This window comes from Aythya marila, assembly GCF_965140915.1.
Source record: "Aythya marila genome assembly, chromosome: 1".
Taxonomy (NCBI): Eukaryota; Metazoa; Chordata; class Aves; order Anseriformes; family Anatidae; genus Aythya; species Aythya marila.
Window position 1 is genome coordinate 201,614,511 of NC_139042.1, and position 21,466 is coordinate 201,635,976.

The window sequence follows — 21,466 nt, forward strand, 5'->3', positions numbered from 1 at the left end:
AATCCAGTAATGTGGTCTTAATGCATAATATAATTTCATGAACCACCTAGAAAGTGAGTGCAAATTTGAGAGTCGATGATTTCCAGAAATGTCAATTTAGCCATTATTTGAGAAACCCTGAAGATGTATCTGGCTGATATTAGCCCGTGAAATGGTCACTGATCCTTAGGATAGCAGAGAGAATAAAGTTGTGAGTGAGAACAGCTAAAATCCTTTTTGCATCCTGCTTGAGCTCAGTACTACTCACACTATGTGAGTCTCAAGACCAGAGTGAAAGATGAAAAAATTGGGGTACAGATCAAGATTTACCCCAAATTTGCAAAAAATTCCTACCTAGATACTCACTCCTGCCCCCTTCTATCCCATAAAGACAGTTAACCTTAAGTGCATCATTAACTTGCCAAGCCCAGTATTAAAGAGAATTAAATTGCCGTATTTGCTTCCGCTGCAGGGTGCAAAAATGCAAAAGCAAAACAAACAACAACAACAAAAAAGCTGTATTTTTGCCATGACGAGAGTGTTAGAGGAAAAATCCAGTTTTTATTTCCTCTGTGAGGATGCCAGCAGTCCTGTTTCATAAACTCCAGCGATTCATCACTATCCCAGGCAGCCAATCATTTGGCAGGTCAAGTTGAAATGGGCTGTGGAGCCAGCAACTCCTGCTGCCCTGATAATGCATGTCATTCCAGGCATGGCGACATGCTTTCTCAACAGCTGCCATTTTCAGTTACCTTTTATATGGCTGACATACAAGTAAATGTGTTGGAAGCAGTAAAACAGTCATAGGGAAGCAGTTGCAAAGATAAATAGCACCTGCACGTGATAATCTCTAATGTCATTAGAGAGTGAAGAAGGATATGTTTTGAAACAGAATTTCTTTCTTCTAAAAACATCACTTTACTTCAGGGGCTTTACATGAGTGTGTGTGTGAAAGAGAGAGAGATTTTTTATTTTTATTTTTTCTACAGTGTGCTCCAATAAACATCCAGACATTCATCTTGGTTATACCCTAAATAGATATAACTAGAGGGAAAGGGGGAGAAAAGAAAGAAAAAAACACAAAAACAACTAGCCAGCATGAAAGAAGAAAGCTTGCCACAATTCACTTGTGAGAAAAGATTTGACATAGCTAGATTTTCCTGAATTCAGTAACGCTCACTTTAAGAAGCACAACTGCTCTAATTAAGGGAGAAGAAAATGGTTTTCTTCTGTTGTATCTTTTCAGTCTTTATCCCTTATAATCTGCCTTAAATTTCATTGAACTGCTTGTTCAATAACTGTTTTCTGAATTATATGTAGTTGAATACTTTTTTGTAGATGGAAACTGAGTGGGAGTTCTGGGGGCACAGGACTATAGAAATAAACAGCCACAATGAACAAATGTTTAAACTTACGTGCACACATAAGAGATACACACAGATGGATACCTGCATATTTGAGAGGCAGCTTACGTACACAGAACATGCAAAGACCCCATGCCTGCACACAAATGGTTAAAAATAAAAAATAAAAACTCTTTCCAATAGCACTACTGGAACAAGATTTCAAATGCATAAGACTATCCATATTAATTTATGGTAATCTGTAAATGAATGCTGCAGAGACAGTACAGGTTATCCAAAATGGTACTTGCATTTAATGAGAAACTACCACAAAATATCATCAAGACAGATTTAGTTGCATCATCTAATACTCCCCAGATTAATATCATGCAAAACACAAAGTACAAGCCATGCTTCCCCTTTGGAACAACTAGCTCTTCAACTGTCAAAGGAAAGCCAAGCCTTTCTCTCTATATAAAGTCCTCCTCGACATCTTGCTTTCAGATTTCATCAACTTAGGTGTTTTCAGGGCTGTAAGCAGTGAACTTTCCATCAGCGGCATCTTCAGCTAATTAACCCTCCTGATTACAATAATTAGTATTGATTCACTCCTGAATGACTTCTTAAGTATTCAAGCACAATCTACACTTGCAGTAAAACTTCTAGATATGAATATTAATTGAATGCTCTCCTTTGTTTTTCAGCCCCAAAGGTATAGTTTGCAATCTTATATACTTAAATTTGATAACAGAAACACTTCAGTTTTATTCTCATTTAACAAAGAGAATATTAACATGTTGATGTTAGAGATTGTGCTCCATGAATCTGGAAAAAAATACAGACAAAGACTCCAGGCTAATAAATAAATATAATTCACTCCCATTTCCTATGGCAGAATGGGAAGCCGGGTGCCAGGTTAGCACCTTGCTCTGCCAGGTACAACCGAGGACAGTATTTCTTTTTGGCATTACACCTGGTCATTGCAAGAACAAATAACAACTCATGCAGAGTCTGAATGAGCTCTCTTAGCACTGTTATGGAAACAGATGTTGCCAAGTTTGACAACTGCTAGGCACCACATTGCTTTGTGACTGGGTGAGATTCAGCACAGGTAACGCTGAGGACACCTGTGATGTTAATGTATGAGAGCTCTGAACCTATAGCCTCTCAAAAGCTGGCACTTTTGTTCAAGCATGCTACGAAATAGCTTATGTTACAGATTTGCTTCACCTTCTTTGATGTTAATAATAATTGTTATGGCTCAAAAAGCAATATTTCAGTAAATATGCATAGAAAGAATTTTTTTTTTTTTTTTTTGGAGGAGGGTTCACCCAGAATAATTCAAAAAATTAGCCTTTGATGTGAATGGAATGTCAGAAAATACCCTTGGAAAAGAACAAAGTAATTGGCAAACCAAGACACAAACCTGTCTTGTATGTATTTTATGCAGCATTTCATCTGAAAACATAGGAACTACTATAAGTTTAGTATGAACTCACCTGTGAGAAGAGCGCTTAGGAAAGAGTTTTAGTATTGAATAGTCCTTACAAGTGGAGGGTGGCTGTGCTGCCCAGGTGGCTCTGGGTGTCTGCTACAGGAGTGACACCCACCCTGCTCTGGGCAGCCACCAACGGGGCATTTCCATGTCAGCGGGAGCGAGGTATTTACTTGGCTGCCACTCACAAAGGGCAGTGGCTGCTAGAAAGCACAGGCTACAGGAGGATAACTTGGTAAAGCATAACACATCCTGGTTCTGGCAGCCGAGAGCAGTTGTGAACTAGTTAATGTTTGGCTCGAGAGAAGTTCTCCCAAGAAAGTGAATTATTGCATGGTCCCATTATATTAAACACCATACTTTCTCTCTTCTTGTTTATGCACAACACACAGCATGCAAGCACTACCTGATAATCCATAACCTCTAGGCTTCAAGACTATTTTATGCGATATTACCTTTTTGTTCACGTAAACTCTTTTGTATTGATTTATACCATCTCAACACACAAGGGAAGGAGATGAGACAACAATAGAAAAAATTCAAAAAAGCATAGCAAGTATTCAAGAGTCTCCCCATAAAACATTATTTTTTGTTGAAAATACATGCTTTAGAAAGCTCTGAACCCCACCATTAAATCTTCACTTTTTTTTTTTTTTTTTTTTTTTTTTTTTAAATTAAGGCATCTTATAGCTCCCTGAACCTGTATAAATCAAGCCCTGGAATCCAGTTGGAAAAAAGAAATTATGAAACCCTTAAAATTAATTGACCCAAGCAAAAAATAAACCACACTGATAACTATCCACCTGTTCTCTCAGAAAATTATTACAATTATTGCTAAAAGTGATGTATGTACTTAACATGTAAACTACTCAAAGACTTTAAGCAGCTTCAGAAACTCCACAAATCTGATGACAATTCATTTTATTTAAGACATAAACTGTTGTCCAAGAAAGAACTCAGAAATTTTAAATAGCTTTGTAACAGTTTCTTTTCATAATGCATAATGTACGTGAGCATTTTTCCAAATGCAAAACAAAAATTGTTAACTGTTCTAATCCTAAACTATGGCTGTCAAAATAGATAGATAATTCATGAAATGTCATATGAATAATTTGTTAGATTTTGGGATAGGAATAGGAATCATCCAGGTAAATTATTCTGCCTGACCTTAAAATATGCTAATAGCTGGATTATAAAAAGGGAAAGTAGCATGGGCTCCCACTTTGAGATCTGATTTATCATTTTTATTGCATTTTCATTACCTAAACAAAATTAGAAACAGTATCTTCAAAACAGTAGTTAAAGTTGATATGATCAGGCATAAAATCATGCAAGGGCACATTTGGCAACTGTGTATTTGCCAGATTGACAGCACTATTGTAAGCTTTCAGAATCAATAAGTTTTCTCTCCACAGTTAAAGGAGAGGTTGCTAGCAATAAATCTCCAACTTAATGCAATGGACATAATTGTAAGATGCAAACCTCCCCCTCCCTGCACTATTAGCAACGGATCTCAAATGAAACAACCTTCACAAATTAGGCAATGGACTTCATATTCTACCGCATATGCAAAAAGATTAAGGGAAATGAAAAAGGGGCTGAGAAAAGAAAAAAGAAAAACAAAAACAAAACCCACCCCACCGCCAGACATACATTAAGCTAGTTTGACAGCACCATTGTTCAGCTGTCCCATTGTCAGACCAGAAGATGTATTCAATGCTACGATGTCTGCTAGCAAATAAACAAAAGACTACATTTTTCAAAGCAGGGTGCCAATTCCAGCATAATTCCGTGTGTGTGTGTTTGTGTGCGTGTGTGCGTGTGTCTGCGTGTGTGTGTGTGTCTCTGAAAAGAGTAGTCGATGCTGGCCCCCCGCTAAACCTTGGAGCATTAAGAATATATGTGTAATCCCACATATGGGAGTATTTACATATTTTTAAAACATCTTCAAGTGGCGAGGACGAGGTAGAGCATTAATAACTATTTACATAGGCTAAGTGAAAATTAAAGTGGTATTTAGGGCACTAGCTCTAATATGGAGTCTCCCTGAGCTTTTTCCATGCTTATTCCATGCCCAGTGCATAATAATGAAGCAGGCAGAAACATTGCAAAGGAGGTGATAAAAGAAATACCAGCTCTCATTTAGGAAAAACAGATATAAACATATTATTTTTTTGTCTTCTTGCCCTCTCCGTACATTTGTCGTCAGACATGAAATGTGCGATTCTAACTAGTGAAACGCTCCTTGCACGCAGCAATGCCTGTCTTTTCCTTTAAATAGGGAAACTACTTAATACCCAGCACGGTTATAGTTGCAGCGGGCCCAGGCAACTCGAAAGCACGCGTTAAAACAAAGGAGACAACATACCTTAAAAGCAGCTCCTCATTTCTCATAGTAACAGCGGATTTGGGACAGCGCATGCTTTCTGCACCGATATTCTCAACAAAAGCCAGTTCAGAAGTGCGCTCAAACATCAATGCCACAGTAGCTACTCACTAATGGCTACTCTTTCTCTCTTTCTCTCTCTAGGCAGACGCTGAGTGGTGGAGCAAAGGGGCCCCTGCAGATTCACTAAGCAGAAATAATCCTCTCTGACAAGTTATGTTGTCTGGGCATATTTTACATTAATGCACTGTGCTGCCTATAGGGGTCTTGTTTGCGTTCACTCTAGCCTAGCTGGTGTTAGCTCTCTTAATTACCATCAAGAAAAAAAAAATAAAAAAAAAATAGTGACATCTTCACCCCCCACTCTCCCCCCGAAAAAAAAAAAAAAATAACTGAAAGACAACAGGGAAGAATATGGGTGAAGGAGGGGAGGCTTTCCTCCCCCTTGAAGGATGCATGCTTGATATGGATCTTTTGTTTGCCCTGTGAACTTGGTGAATACAGTGGCAAACAGATGCTGCGGCTCGCAAGGCTTGTGCACTTGAAGGGAATTGGGTTAGAGGTTCTTTCTGGGGCTTTGGAGTCGCAGCTGGAGCTCTTGTTCCCTGCCTCCTTCCCTTCCCCATTCAAGGCTGAGTGGCTTTATGGGACCTGCCAGCTCACATCAGAGTGACTGGGGAGTATTAATGCAGGCACCTGGGGATCTTCTGCAAGTTTTCTGCTTATCTGGGCAATTTTAACCCCTCCAAAACACAAATCCTCTACGTTGGCTTTAGCAAGGCACTGATTTTGTTTGAACCCAGTCCCATGTGCTTGGTTTGGCAGAGTTCTCACAGACAGGAAAGGGGCTGCATTATTCAATGATTTACTCACTTCCGATGTATGAAAGAAACTATAGCATGACTCTGATTTCAAGGAAACAGTCTTTGGGGCCCTAATTCAGAGATCCGCCATGTGATTTGTAGAAATTGGTCGTGGGTTTCCCAGTTGCCAGGATAGTCAAAGAGAGGTTTATTTTCACATCTTGGTTTCAGCTTCTGGCAGTGAATGCAGCTACTTTGGGGGCAGGAAGATGGTTGTTGGTGTTTTTTTTTTTTCTTTTTTCTTTTTTCTTTTTTTCCTTTATTGTTTGTTTGCTTTCTTTCATTTTTGTTTGTTTTAAATCTACATCAGATGCTTGAGTTGGTGCTTAAAATGTCAACAAGACCTTGACACTTTTTTTCAGCCAAAGGCTTCTCTGCATCACTGACGCAGTAAAATGCATCTTAACAATGATTGTCATTTTCTCTGAGGTCCTGTTCATGTAGGCACATGCAAAACTCAATGAACACAGTCATCAAAAAATGAAAGCTACTCAAAGAGCCCAGTAGGAGTCAAATACACTAAGCCTGAAATAGATCTGAACCTCAAATCTTGAATCCAAACTTTCATAGACTTCCAGCTATATCTGCGGTAGCTCTGAACTTCTTTCCTACATTATACGCCAGTGTCTTAAAATATACTGCTGTGATATCCTGACGCCAGGATGCTAACGCTTTCCTGAACAGAACTTCACATTTAGGGGCTTGATCTTTCTGGTAAACTTGAGCCTGGGAATTAAGGCAAAGAGGGAGCAATCACCAGTATAAATATACTGATAGCAACTCCTTGCCTTTCAGATAGTAGCTGTAAACATCTATTAAGGTCATAAATTGCAGCAGAAATGATCCTTTTGTTCTACGCTTCTCATTTAGCACTGTGAGACCTTGGGATTAGTTTCAGTCGTTCTGATATAATATTTATCAAATGACCAAAAGACAAGTGAAAATACAAAACTAAGTCTAATCTACTTGTAATGATGTAGAGAGAAAGAAAGGAAGACAGTAGTTGGGGAAACATGGATATCATGAAGGACTGCAAGTCAAGAGAAGATGGGTTTCAATTTGCTTCCCTTTTCATCTGCAAAACATGACTGGGATTCTAGTTGCTCTTGTAATAAAAAATAATAAATCATTTTAATGATTAGCAATTCAAACCAATGCCATGTTAAAATGTCATGTTCCAAGGTCAACTGAGACAACATAGCTTGTACTTCATGCTAAAAATATCTGAACAGTCATGGAAGGCGGCCAGGAAAATACTAAACCAACATGACAAATCCCATACCTCCTGCCCCAAATACTAAATCCATTGCTACCATTTCAGGCATGGGCACCAGCACTCCAGATTCCTTCTCCTTCACCGTTTGTCTTCAAATGACTTTTGAGCGGCGTAACTCACCGTGACACCTGGGCTGCTCCAGACCAGTCTCATGCTCATGAGACTGATGTATGAGAGGAGGCAAATACCAGAGTATGCTCAAGAATATACAGCTGAATGGGAAGTGTCAAACAGTCTGATAAACTGCTACAGTTTTCCAAAAATATGGCAACTATCGGCATCTTAAGACACTACCAGCTGAGGGAACAAAGATTTCTTTTCAGGCTGGAGTAGAATGGCTCCCACAGAGCCCTTTGGTGGGGAATCAATGGGCTTCTGTTGGGCAGCTCCGCGCAATTGCAAGTTCTCCATCGTTTTTGTACTTAGAAAGACAGCGGAGCAGCAGCAATAGGAAATAAAGTGAAGTATTTAGGAAGGACTCATCTACAGCCAAAGGAATAAATAAAGGAAAAGAAAATAAAATCCACAAAGTGGTAACACAGACAGACAAAAAGAACCTATGTTTTCTATCACACATAATGAAACGTCTGACAGAGCAACATCTGCAGAGGGATCAGAGCTGCTGAGGAGGAGAAGGAATATGAGTATTATTTTTCAATTGTAAGATGTACTAAGCAGGAGTGCCTTTAAAATAATATGGCTTAAGGGAAGATTAAACCAGATGCACAGGGCTATCTGGCTTCTTTCAAGATGAAAGTCCAGCTGTGGAGTTTAAATTCAACATTTAACACTAAAATTGATTGTAGATTCATAACCCGTATGTATATATTGCAGAATGTTCTACACAAATTACACGCAGTGGTGGACATTGGAAGTTTAATAGTTTTGTTGCCTTATATTTAAAGTAAACCCAAGCCCTGTACATAGGGTCTATGAATTTGCTGAACTAATTATGCAGGATTGCAAAACCTTTAAAGGTCCCAAGAATACCAACCATTTACAGAGAGAAAATGATCAAAACTTCTGTGGCAACCAGTAGTAATATCAATGATTTATATAAATTAAAAAAAAACTGTCTTCTGCTCTCTTCTATTTTAAAGTATTCTTTGACACTTTTGTTTGTCTACAGAATTTTTAAAGTATTCATAAGTCCAAAACATAGTGTTTTTGCTTTGTTTTGTTTTGTTTTTGTTAAAATTGGTTGCTACACTAAGCAACCAATACTGTCAGCCAAGCAACGAACTATATTTCATGGCAGAAAAATGGTGGACAAAAGTCCGGGACAACTGCCCCAAAATCACGAATGCCCAAAAATCATGAATGCAATCGTGAGAGCAATAGAAAGCTGTGATTCATTTTCCCATTTCACCACATGTCTCTGTGTCAGATCTTATGCAAGCCAATTAACCTCTTGCTCATATCTGCATCCATAAAATGGAAAAACGCAATGAATTGCATAGAGCACCGTGACAATAAATATACAGGACACTAAGAGCTATTTAAAACAGTGTATTGTTGAGAGTCACACAAATACTTTGTCTCACAGAAGGAGTCTACACCCTGGTTATCTGTTGTTCTATGTGGTTATTTATGCTCAAAACAGTTGATTTGTATGAAAGCCTACTCTTCTAATCTGATAGCATTTTACTGTTCAAGATGGTTAAATCTCACCATTGAAGCTGAGCAATTAGTCTAAGATAGTCGTCTAAGGTTTCTTTATTATCAGTGCCTAGAGATTAGTTATTCTAAAGAGTTCTTTCTATTGACTACAATATTTCTTTCTATTGACTACAAGGGGAGGAGATACCCAACTTTTAAATACATACATTATGCAAGATGAATCCCACCTACATGCCAAAAACAAAGGTGAGAAATTGTATGTTTCTGCTTCAGCATCACCAGGCAGGACACATGGCCGTGTGCTGTGACCACCCTGACATCCTGAGCACTTTTGCCACTTCTAGATGTGGATGTAACCTGTCTTCAGGACACCGCCAACACTCAAGATGGAGATAAACAGGACTTCCAGGTCTGAAGCAATCTGATATGCTACACCCATGTAAAGTTTGAAGCAGAAAGAAGATCATCAGCTTCAGAAGTAGAACACATGGGGTCTTTACAGTGTGCTTTTGGAGAGCAGGCAGTTCGTTTAGGTGTCTCCTCTTAAAATCTCCTAGCAAAATGAGCAGCTCATCACCTTAGGCTCTTAGGCTGTTAGAAGTTGCTGAACTTAACTGGACAGCTTTACAGGTGAATGTGAGTAGCAAGAAAGGGGCTATAATTCCATGGGTTATGTCTCATTAGGCATCACCTCTGCTCTTGAGGTTATTGCTTGTTTTAATCTACAACAAATTATCATGTGTTTGTCTCAGTTTCCTCTTTTGGCTTCTTGTTTGTTTATACATCCTTTAAGATAGCTGTATACAGGAGATAAAATTTGGTAGCGGACCTCAGCAATTTGACATTTTATCAGATCAATAACCACATGGTACTGGAGTCCTGCATTTGCTAGTTGTACTCTGCATGTACACACAGGTTGATAAGTTTCTTCACTGTTTTAGGATATGATAACCCAAGATACAGAGACACCATTTTTCACCAGTATGTATCTTAATATAATTTCATGGTAATACCATATTGATCAATTGCAGGGGCAGCTGCATGTGTGCACTCCATGGTGTCTTCAGGACAAATACTAACTGTATGCATTGTGTGTGTTAACCATACCCACAGTATCTGGGAGTGTCATCGTGGTGTGCAGGAAAAGGAAAATTATTTTCAAGCTCATATAGTAAAGATGCAACAAATCATATTTTTGTTTGCTTTTGATTTTTTTTTTTTTTCTTTTTAGACATGCAATAAAAACAGTCTAACATTTGCTAGCACCTTCTTTTGTCTGTTTTGGCAGATCTTTTAGATTATATACCTGGCTTTCCTTTCTGAGTCATGGGGGTAGCAATTACTTACAGACCTACAAAATGCAGGTCAGTCTGGATGATGCAAGAGGTCTTTTCTAGTCTTACTTTTTCCACCTGGGAGCATCCAAGGAGCATCATGAAAATAAAATATCACAGACAGAAACCACAAAAGTTCAAAATGTTGCGTAAATGCTGAAGATTAATATTTGGGCAGCAGTGAAATAAAAAGTTCCTCCTTTAAAGCATAAGCAAGAATGGTATCCACTGCCTCTCTCCGTTAGAAAAGGTGTGTGCTGCCTCCCTCTAGCATTCAACAGTGCTGACTCAGAGCATCTCAGCATCTGGAAGAGAGGGGAACCAGAAGGAACAAAATCCCCTATTTACTGAAATTACATGCTCTGGTACTTCCCCCACCCTCAACACGGAAGGGGCAAAAATTGCAGCATATGCAAATCACAGATTCTAACACATAAACATACATCAGAGGGTTTTTTTGTTTTGTTTTATTTGTTTTTTTTTTTTTTTTTTTTAAAGTCAATACATCACTTGAAACAACTTTTTGTTCCAGGTTGTGACTGCAGACATGGCTACTCTACAAAGCAAATAATTTAGTTGGAAAGATCTACATGTCATGAGAACATCTGGCCAGCAACTAAGGGGAAGGAGAAGAAAGCTGATCAAAAGAGCGAAGAGAAGCAGGGGAGGCAACAGAGCAGCAGATCTGAGAGAAAGAGAGAGAACGAACACAGCTGCTTATAGAATCATTTATTTTCTGCTTTAATTTAAAGTCTATTTAAGGTATAAGTAGAACCTGCTCTGTCTAAACAGGAATATTTTTATTTCAGACTTTCAGCAATGCCAAGATAATCACATTTAGATGTGTCATGTGGTAAATCAAAGACCTTGTGTTCTTATGGGCACAATCTAAAGAAAGTGAACTTTCACAGTATATACAAATGTATAAGCTGTGTATATGAACAAGCATGAATGAATGCAAACAATGTTAATAATTACAGATGAAAATTTAATGGCTATTCATCCTCTTAAATTACAACTTTAAAAACAACAAAAAAACCACCACCAACAACAAAAAAACAACAGCACACATTTAACAATTATATATAATATATATATATAGTATATAGTATATAGTATATAATATATAATATATTATATATTATATATTATATACTATATACTATATACTATATATTATATATTATATATTATATATTATATATTATATATTATATATTATATATTATATATATATTATAAAGATATATTCTATATATATTATAAAGATATATTCTATATATCTTTTGAAATGATGTCATGGTGATCTAAGCAGAAGGATTGTTTCATGGATCCATGAAATAGATCCATCATTAGGGATGACTGTGGATATTTAAAAACAAGATATCAGAAGACAGAACAATGTTCAGGAGAAGATGATGTACAAGTGAAAATGAAGGGGAGGTTTAATTTCTTGGATTTTGTATCTAGATGAGTGGATGCATCTACCCAGAGAACCTTTAGCTGTGAATGTGATGTGATAAGTGGACCTTACTCCTACACGGTCCAACGTGATATTTAGGCTTATTAGAACAACTCAGCATCCATGAATTTGCCTGTAGAGATAGCTAACACAGCATTGTTCTGTATGGAAGGGAGAGCAACTGCAAATAGCTTGAATTAGGTGCAAATATTGGTTGAGAACTCTTGATTCATTACCTAATAATTCTGAGTTAGACTTTGAAGAAAGAGTATTTACAGATTACATATTTCCTTTTATATACTCTCCAAAGAGAAGGAAATGGATCAATTTCTATACAGTTGCCATAAAAATAAAATGAATAGGTACAAAATATTTTTATTATTTTATAAATATATTAGTATAAACAGTTATTTCAGAAGCTTTCAGCCTCCCTAATTAACTTTATTGCATGATAAAAAAAATCATGTCACTTTAATATTTTAAATTCGCTACCTAATATTTTATATACAGAAGATGCTCTTCTCTCTCTCTTCTCTCTCTCTCTCTCTTTTTTTTTTTTTTTTTTCTTTAAAAGTCTATTAGCATTGATTAAAAGGAAAGAGCTGGAATATAAATCATCAGTTAGATTTACTACAGAATACATTTTTTGACCTTTCTCATGTCATCCAACACTTGACAACTTTGTGCAAGATGTTAAAAAATGGTTAGTGATTTTTTAGTGATTCTAGTCCCCAGATTCATAGTTTTATAGGGTCTGTGGTTCAGAGTTAGGACATTAATTTGTGGGGAGGAAGAAATAAATCAGAACCTGTGAAAACACCCTGTAGATGGAGGCATTTGAAACTCCCTGATGTAAAACCTGGCCAAATTGAGGTTCTGGGCTAAGTGTTTCCTTTAAAATTCCTTAAAAGGTATCAAGTTTGAATTTGCTTTTATTAGTCTGACATACACATTTAAAATGAAATACATATATTTTAGTAGTGAGATAATTAACAAGGGAAAACACTGCTTAAAACCAAAATCTTCCTAAATTAATGGAAGCAGCATAAGAAGTGCCATAGATACACTTGCAAAAAGCTCTTTCCTGTGGAAGGCAGACAGTTTCCACCAGCTTGAATGTTTTAGTGGAAGATACATGTATATCCTAAGCCACAGAGGGAGGAAAGCTTAAGCTAAACCAAGTTATCTGATAAAGGTATGATCCCAGCTCATGAACATGAACAAATTGGATCCTAATTCTGAGTCCCAAGGTAAGCACACTTTGCATGACCAAACTCTTCATATAGCTGGTTCCTCCAGACATGCTTTGGCCTGATTAATCCTATTTAACTTTGGAAACAACAGAGAAGCCCAAGAGAGTAGTCACTCTTGGCTTCCTCTACAGTGAACAGAAAAAGATGCATTTTCCCCTCGTATATTTACAGTCCAACTCACCAAGGAGCTCCCTTTGACTTCACGGGAAATGCAAGTGAAGTAGTATCAACCTTAGCATCTCAGTTAAGCACCATCAATAACTGGATGACAGGTCTCCATGTCTATCTTTTCCACAGATCCTGCTTCCACAAGAATGTTTGGGTTATGGGTGCAGGCCTGGCAATGATGTTCTCTCTGGAAAAGGGTTGTGCAGTACTGCTCACATTTCTTTCTAACTTTGGTGTGGCAAAGATGCACATGTGGCACCTCCAAAGTGCCTTGATGTTACCCCTGCTAACAAAAACAGGTAAAAACAGGTAACAGGAAAAAAAAAAAAAAAAAAAGAAGAAGAAAAACAGGTAAGAACGGGAGAAAAACAGGTAACAGAAGTGACTCTCTTTCAATTTCCATGCCCTACAACTGATAAATGCTTTCATTCAAATAAAAAAGCATGAGAGTGACCACTTATTATTTACCCCTCTCTTCCCCACAATCAAGCACCAGCAGACTCCTCAGCTTCTCATTTCCCACAACCAGATGATCAGATACCAAATGCTAGAAGCAATTTCTGAGTCTCCGGAAGTGAATTTTTTGCAATGCTTGCCATGTTGCTAGCACCAAACAAAGGTTCCTGGAGCCCCCAGAGGCTTTTTGAAATGAAAGGGCAGCAGAGGGAAAAGCTGGGGAGTGAAAGGGGTGCACATGGAATTAAGTCATTTGCACAGATTCTTCCCATTTCAGAGCTACACAGAGGCCTGTACTTTTGGGACATCTGCCTGTGTTCCTGAATTGTTTGGTGCAATGCATGGTCAGTGCCCACAGCCTTGTGGGACCCCACCCACGTTCAGCTGGATGCAGCCCTTCAGCACGAGCAATGTGCTAGACACTTCAGCAAAACCTGCACTCTGATGCTTACAAGTGTCAAGAAATCTGTTAAAGCGTTTACATATTGTGACATTAAACGCTTGGTAACTCTCCACATCATTCTGTACTTTCGGTGTTCTCAAATCCACATCATTCATCTGTCTTCTGCAAGGCCAAACCCTGAAAAATTTGCTTAGCGCACTTAAATCCAAATTAACACCCTGTAAAAGCAGTTCCTCCCTTCTTCTCATATGCTGTTATATGTAAAATCTACACCCAAAGTTAATTTCTTGCTGACCTTGTGCTGATTAATGCAAATTAAATTACATGCTAATTGCCCCAAATGGTTTGCATGCAGCCCAGAAATCAGTTCTTTTTGCTGGTGGTAAAACGCATTTGTGATATTTACACAATGGTTGCATTAAGTCATTGTTAGTCTTGCGGCATCTTCAAAAATCACATGTTTTTTGTAGCACCTTTTAGAAAGCAAGAAAAAATAACCTAAAAAAGCGTTATTATGTTCTGATCCAGTCTTGCAGAAACCTCACTTCGACCTCGTGGGAGGAATTTTATGGCTCGTTCGGAGCTCAAGCTCCAAGATGCATTTTACAAAACCTTGAGCCAGTTTTGTTAAACCCGTCACTCCCTAATCCCCTTGTGCTTGTCAGCAGAGTACACAGGCACTTGATTTTGGACGTCTGACTTGATAAGGGGTGGGGGAAGTAGGGAGGGAAACAGGGACTGCTATTTTAGATAGATCCTACAATATTCTTGCAATTCAAAAGAGAACAAGGAATTATTTCAAACTGTGATACCTTGCAGAGAGGCTCGTGGAAAGGGGCAGTGTATTGTGTTCCAGAGTATCGGTGTTTGGGCACCGAAGCTGAATCCCAGTCATCACACCTGATGGATGATGGTTTACTGGAGCTCTGTTTGGCACTTGGCATGGGGATCAAATGCAACAGCAGGTAGTGCTCAGCTCTTCAGCAGTCCCTGGAGAGGCTGCTGAAGTAAGTAGTCATACTCCCCTCTATACCTTATCCCAAAGTAGGTAAAGAAAGTTATGCCCATTTTACAGAAAAATCTGTCACACAGAAACATGAATTAATCAAAATTATGCATGTGGCATGAGGCGGAGCTGAAAACAGATTTGGCTGAGAGAATGCACTCAGAGAGCACTCCTACACGAGCAATCAAGTTAGGAGAGGATTTTTCTGCCCCATTCATGGGCAATAGATGCTCAGGCCGAAAAGGCGCAAACCAGCTACTCCACACGCTCTCTGCCACCCAAAATGTCCTTACCCCAGCAACAGAACATGAGATTTGACAACGAACAGTTCAACATCCACAATACAAAAGGCCATAAGGGTAAGACCATAGAAAGGACAAGGAGGCTGAAGACTCACCATTGTCATTCCTATTCTAGTCATCCAAAGACTGAACAAGTAGGATGAAATGATAAAAAATAACATATACAGACATGGTAAGCCTAAGATGACCTAATTCCTAAGAAGTGTATTTTTTTTCTTTTCTTTTTAATAGTCTTTTCCTTTATCATTCTACTATTAATTGATGCTATTTCTCCCTTCCTTCTGTAACAGCCATGACCCTGTTTGGCCTGATTTTGGTAGCATACCTCCTTTCTTAGATATTCTTGACTTTGACTTCTACTACAAGTTGAGGCTGCCAAAATCCAGGCCACCCACACTACGTAATCATGACAGCATAATTCACCCAGTTTTAAACACAAGTTCAAAGTCTATCTTAACAAAGCTTTATAACAGATACCTGACAACGTAAATTCCTCGATTCCGAGATGAAAATGTGACCACCACCACCATGAGCTCTGCTCCACAATGCTGACCCTAAGGGGCTTGTGCTGTTGAGTAATAAAAGTGTTATCCTTCCAAAGTCTCTCCTGAGTAGAGACTGTCGTGTCACATGCTGTTAAATTACGTGTGATGGGTCTGTCGTTAGGATTACTCTGTAGGAGAGAGAGCTTGGAGGCTGCCAGATTCATTAAACATCTTCAGTGGGACTTCATGGGGGCCTTTCACTTACCCTGAACAAACAACAAACACACCCTTTGTGCTCAAGAACAAAGGCAGATTTTTGCACTTTTGTTTGATGTCAGTCACAACTCGAGATTAAAGCTTCTGCTCTGTGTATTTCAAAGTTGTCTTCCCCCCCCCAAGCTGCTCCTCTGGCTGTTCACTAGGCACTTCAAAAAGGTTTACAGCTAAGAAACCCCAAACAGAACAATATTAATAACAATCAGCTTCAGAAGTGCTACATATTTTTGGCATTTGAATGCATTTCACTTGTAGATATGACTGAGGAAATGAAGTGCAGGAGTAACATATGCAGGAACTATGTTTTTCTTAATCACTTTGCATCAGTGATGCAAAACCAAGTCATGGCTTCCTTTGCAGGCTCCATACTCTGATGTAAGTGAAAGATGGATGTTCACTGGTATATACAACAGATTGCTTGGTTTTGGATGCCTTTTCTGAAATCTGTAGTATATACCAGTGAACATCCGTCTTTCAGAAATGGCATCCAAAATCAAGCAGCCTGATATCTAGGAAAAGGTTACACCTCTTTTGTCACCTCAGGGACAACCCAACACACATTCCCATGTAAAAGGGCACCTTAGCAAGTGTCCCTCTCCCACGCGTTACTGTAGAACATCTAAAGTGAAATAAGGTGAGCTGCTATGAAAGCTGTCAAAACAAGACAAGGTATTGTCAAATTCAGGAAATAAACAAGGGACAATTAGTGAATCAGAAGAGCTCTCTGGCATGTGGCAAAGAGCACCCAGACGTACGGCTTCAATTGCCTGGGAAACTCTTCCTTCCCTCGGATCTCTAGGGAATAGTAATTTAAAGTCTCCTTTGTGTGGCAGAGGTTAGCAACCACATCTCCTCTCAAAACGGCCTGACTTGATGATGTGGGGTCACTTGATCCAGCTTGACTCTTCCCAACTTGTGAAGAAGATAAATTTTTGCTGTGCTTGATTGTTCTTCTCCACACCCCCGGCTACAGAACTCGATTAGATAGAAAACATCACCTCTCACAGTAATTGTGTCCTTGGAATATAAAATATATGAAGGGTCACATTCTGCTACCTGAAACCTTTAGTACTGTCAAAGAATGGATGGAGCCACTCTGAATATAAAAGCCTTCCACTTTGGCTGAGATATTAGATGACAGAACCTGAAGGTGAGAAGGAGCCACAAGAACAAGTGACTGTTGGAAAATGCTTTTCAAAGCAGAGGACAGAGTGTTTCTATGGTTTATCTGTGCAAGAAGTTGAAGATTTTACTGCTGCTGTCTGTGAGCTCTCTTTGGATGTCTGAATGAGTCTGAATTTCTCATCTTTCTTATCATTCTAACATAATCCATCACAATGAAAAAAAAGTCTTTCTTTTCCACTTCCAATACTAGATTTTAGGAAATATGTACATGTGAGTTTTTTTTGTTGATTTTTTTCCCTCTAATAATTTTTCTACACAGCATTTGGAGCATATGCCTTCTGGGTTGTTCTTCATTGACTCCATGCCCACCATATTTTTATTTATTTGGTAGTTGAGGCATATAGATTGGTATACACTTTCATCCAGGTGCCAGAGCACGGCTGAAGGAACAGCACATAGAAATGTGTGTAGCGATCTGAAATGTGCCAAACCAGAGGTTAACAGAAGCACACATGTGTGGGTTTGATTTCTCATTTAAAGTCTTTTCTATTCCGCTCATGTTTAGAAGTGTTAAAATCGTCAACGAATTGTGATCTCCTGATGTCTGGAACTTCTTCAGGGGTCCAACACAGCTCTTATAAAACTCTTTTGAGAAATACCATCAAAAGTTTTACACACTCAAGAGATACAGGCAAGATTGGGCAAACCCTGTGTTTCGGACATGATTTTTCCTTGCCAGTTCTTGTCTTGGTCCATCTGATGGCACCCATGTATCTTATTTAAAGCATTTAGGATTTCTGTAGATGCTAATACAAAGAACAGTCTACGAAACATATTTCAAGTTCTTTATGTTTGACCAGTTACAAAGAAGACTGTAAATTTAACAGTTACTCAGAGGCCCACCTTGCTATACTTGTTTAGTAGTTTCAGTGTGAAGTGATCTAATTATTGCAAGCAGCAGTAAACATGGTTAAATCCTCAAATTCTTGTCAGCATACACTCTGTTGGACATAAATTATGCAGAAAGCCTCACCAAAAGATATGAGCTGATGTGAATTGGTAGCACAGTGCTTTAATGCACAGCAACCCCATCATTAATATTAGGTTTGCTTTAAATAATGAAACAAAAGTAAAAATGTTCCCCAGAGGATACAAAGCGTAAAGATGGGAAGTTGTAGTGTGTGTGTAGAAAGCAAGTTGTGTAGTTCAGAGCATCTTCTTAGGAGTTAATCAAGCAGCCAGGGGATGTGCTCAGAGGGGTTCTGTTCCACAGGAGCTTTGCCATTCACTCACTGGTGTACTTTAATATTAGAGCCGATCATGTTGAAGTTCATTGTTACAATCTAAGTCAACATTACAGTATACAGATCATCCATGCTCTGCAGACTTCTTCTTGTACCAAAATGTCTTTTTCTTATTTCCAAGCTTAAGAAAAATGTCTTTTTCTTATTTCCAGGAAGGAGAGAGGGAAAGATCCTACCTGAAAATGGTGCTGTTTTCCCCAAACAGCAGTTACAGATATCGTGCTAGGAAATGTGCCTAATCCCAAATTGCCCACTGATGGCAACCCAGAGATGAGAGACGGGAAATGGAAGAAAGAAATGAGAACACTTAATGTGACAAACTCAGGATGCAGCCAGGGAGTGAGACAGGTCTGGTCAGAAGGAAATGTTCTGAGACCCCACCATTTAAATGTTTGCTGGGATGAAGTACAGCAATACCAGCAGTGACAAGCCAAGACTACATACAGTTTCTCTCATTTGTTTCATCGGCACTTATTGCTTCTACCCCACTGTACTGCTAACCTATGACCATGATACACAGAATAGATGAAAGCTGGCACCCCAAACCCAAGTTTTGCCTAACTCCAGTGCTTGGGTGACATTCAAGGCTGTCCCGGTGGCTGTCCCTCCAGGCTAAAATACCCATGGCTAGGGGGCATTCAGCTGCTCTCTGCTGCATGAACTCTCAGGGCTGAGAAGAAAAAGTTGCCAAGTTTAAGTGCCTGGACTGGAGCACAGTGCAAGGAAATATGCAGGCAACAGCAAGCACCGAAAGCTCAGTTCTTGGCCTCCATGCCAGACAGAATAAAAGACATCCCCCTTGCTTTTCCAGAGCCTGCAATTCAGACACCACAAATCAGTTGGAGAAGTCAAGGGATTCTGGCCTCAAGGAAAGGGTTATCTAACATTTTATAATAGTAAAGAATCTATTTCATATTCTGCCTGGCATAGTTCAACTTCACTTCACTGAGAAGTTCTCTGAAGCCCTTGACCTCTACTTTCTGAAACAGAATAGAGGAAAACATACGTTCAAAACAGATTATGATATTCAGCTGCTCTTAGGAAATTCTCTATGCAGCACCAGTAGATCAAATTATTTTCATTATATCATTTGGTCACAAAGAATACTGACATAATTAGGGAGCTAAATAGCAACAGTTTCCTTCTGGTAAATTTGCTGTAGCTAATTTTGTTAATAAGACTGATAATTGTTTTACGCTCATTCAATATGTTAAGTTTACCTAATACTAAAACCAATCAGAACCTTTAAATTAATTTTTGTTTCATTTCTAAAGGAATCAATGTCATTATTAATCATAAAAGGAGTGCCGAGTCAGAGGATGATAAATCTCCTTTGGGCTTATTTGACTTTCATATTTATGGTTTGGATAAGGTTATTATGAAGGAATTTTCAAGAAATGATTGAGGAGGAAAGGGAAGAGAGGGAGCTAGGAAATACTATGCTTGAATGCTACCCTGCTATTGACTTCAGCAGAATGCATGCAAACAGTTTGATTTCTTTAAGTTCTGCAGATTTAAGCATGGCAAAACGTGTTCAAAATAAACCAAACCGCTCGGAGTGCCAGGCTACAGAGCCCTAAGATGTACAATTTCCAAACCAATATGTTTGAGAGTGGATTTACAAGAAAACAGGAGAGGAAAAGATCTGGGGCATAGAACTGATGGGATTTTGCATGCCTGGAACTGGTGGTTTTGCTTTTAAAGCATTAGGAGAACATTCACTCAAACTACAGTTGCCTTTGTTGCATTTCTAGCTTCACTGCAAAAACTTACAATACAGCAGCTATTTTAGCTACACTTCCACAACTCAATGTATGATAATGTGGTGAAACGTCCTAGATAAATGTGTCCAATTTTCACAAAGCCAGTGTTGCCCACATTGCTTTTTACATGCTTTGACAGGATAAGGTCAATGCCCATTGGCTGTGCAAAGAACAGAGAATGTCATCGGTGTTGCTATTGTCATAGTAACGTTCAGACCCGGCTCTGGGAGGTGGCAGTCGTTGGTCACCGTGCCGAGAGGCTGCACGCACACGTGCTCACTGTTAATTCTCTCTTAAAAGACAGGACATGCTGTGCTTGCAGGTTAAGTGAAGGACTGTATTTTACTGTTGCCTTGAAAGACACACGTGGTATGTTATGCTGAAATGTTGGTAATCAAAGGCTGTCTCCCAGAACTTATCACGCCTTCTCTTGAAGGGGATTTTAATAAAAGCTGAAAGCCACACATTGCTTGAATCTGGATCTGAATTTGGAAACCAACCACAAAAACCCAGGCACCCCTCAACACCATCCATCACAACTGGCCCCTGTAAAACACTAATGTCTTTTTTTTGAATTGATATGATGGCACATATTTACTGACAAAATACGGAAGATATAAACAATTAGAACAGAAATGACTTCAATATGGGTCTTACAAAAGCATCCTTTGTCTTTCATTGTATCTTTTAGGAGACAAATCTATCAAAAGAAAATGTTATGATAATGTATTACCATGCTGAGTTAATTGTCAATTGCAAGTTACTTAAGTGTACTTTAATGATATGTTTAAAGCCTTTTTTCAACTCTAATAGCTATTAATGGTAGGAAGAGAAAATGAAACCAATTTTCCCTAACTTAAAGTGGAGCTCTATTAAGCATAAGGGAACAAAATTCTAAATATAACAAATTCTTTAGGTATTCCAGCTAGCAGGAACCCACACTGTCCATATTTCAGTCTAGCTACATACTATTTTCCAAGCAGCACTTACATAACACCATGCAGTATCAAATACGTCAATGTTAGAGAAGTTGGATTCAGTTCTTCAAATGGTCTGAAATCATTCCCAAGGATTGAGATGGGTGAACAGAAAGGAGAATGACATTATTGCCCAAAGGATTAATTCAGTCTGAAAAACCAAGGGCCATTAAATACTGTTTTCAAAGAT

General features: G+C 38.7%; 1 protein-coding gene across 5 annotated transcripts in view; it reads right to left on the reverse strand.

Moving 5' to 3' along the window:
* Nucleotides 1-21,466, reverse strand: part of CELF2 (CUGBP Elav-like family member 2) — a 373,678-nt gene that overhangs the window by 254,377 nt on the left and 97,835 nt on the right. The window contains exon 1 of one of the 5 annotated variants that reach the window (XM_082759986.1): nt 5,186-5,290. The exons of 3 other annotated variants lie outside the window; for them this stretch is intronic. In XM_082759986.1, the coding sequence (XP_082616112.1) occupies nt 5,186-5,238 (53 nt within the window). In that variant the 5' untranslated portion in view covers nt 5,239-5,290. Of the gene's footprint in view, nt 1-5,185; nt 5,291-21,466 lie in introns of those variants that run through there. One more of the 5 variants, XM_082759988.1, reaches the window with a different exon arrangement.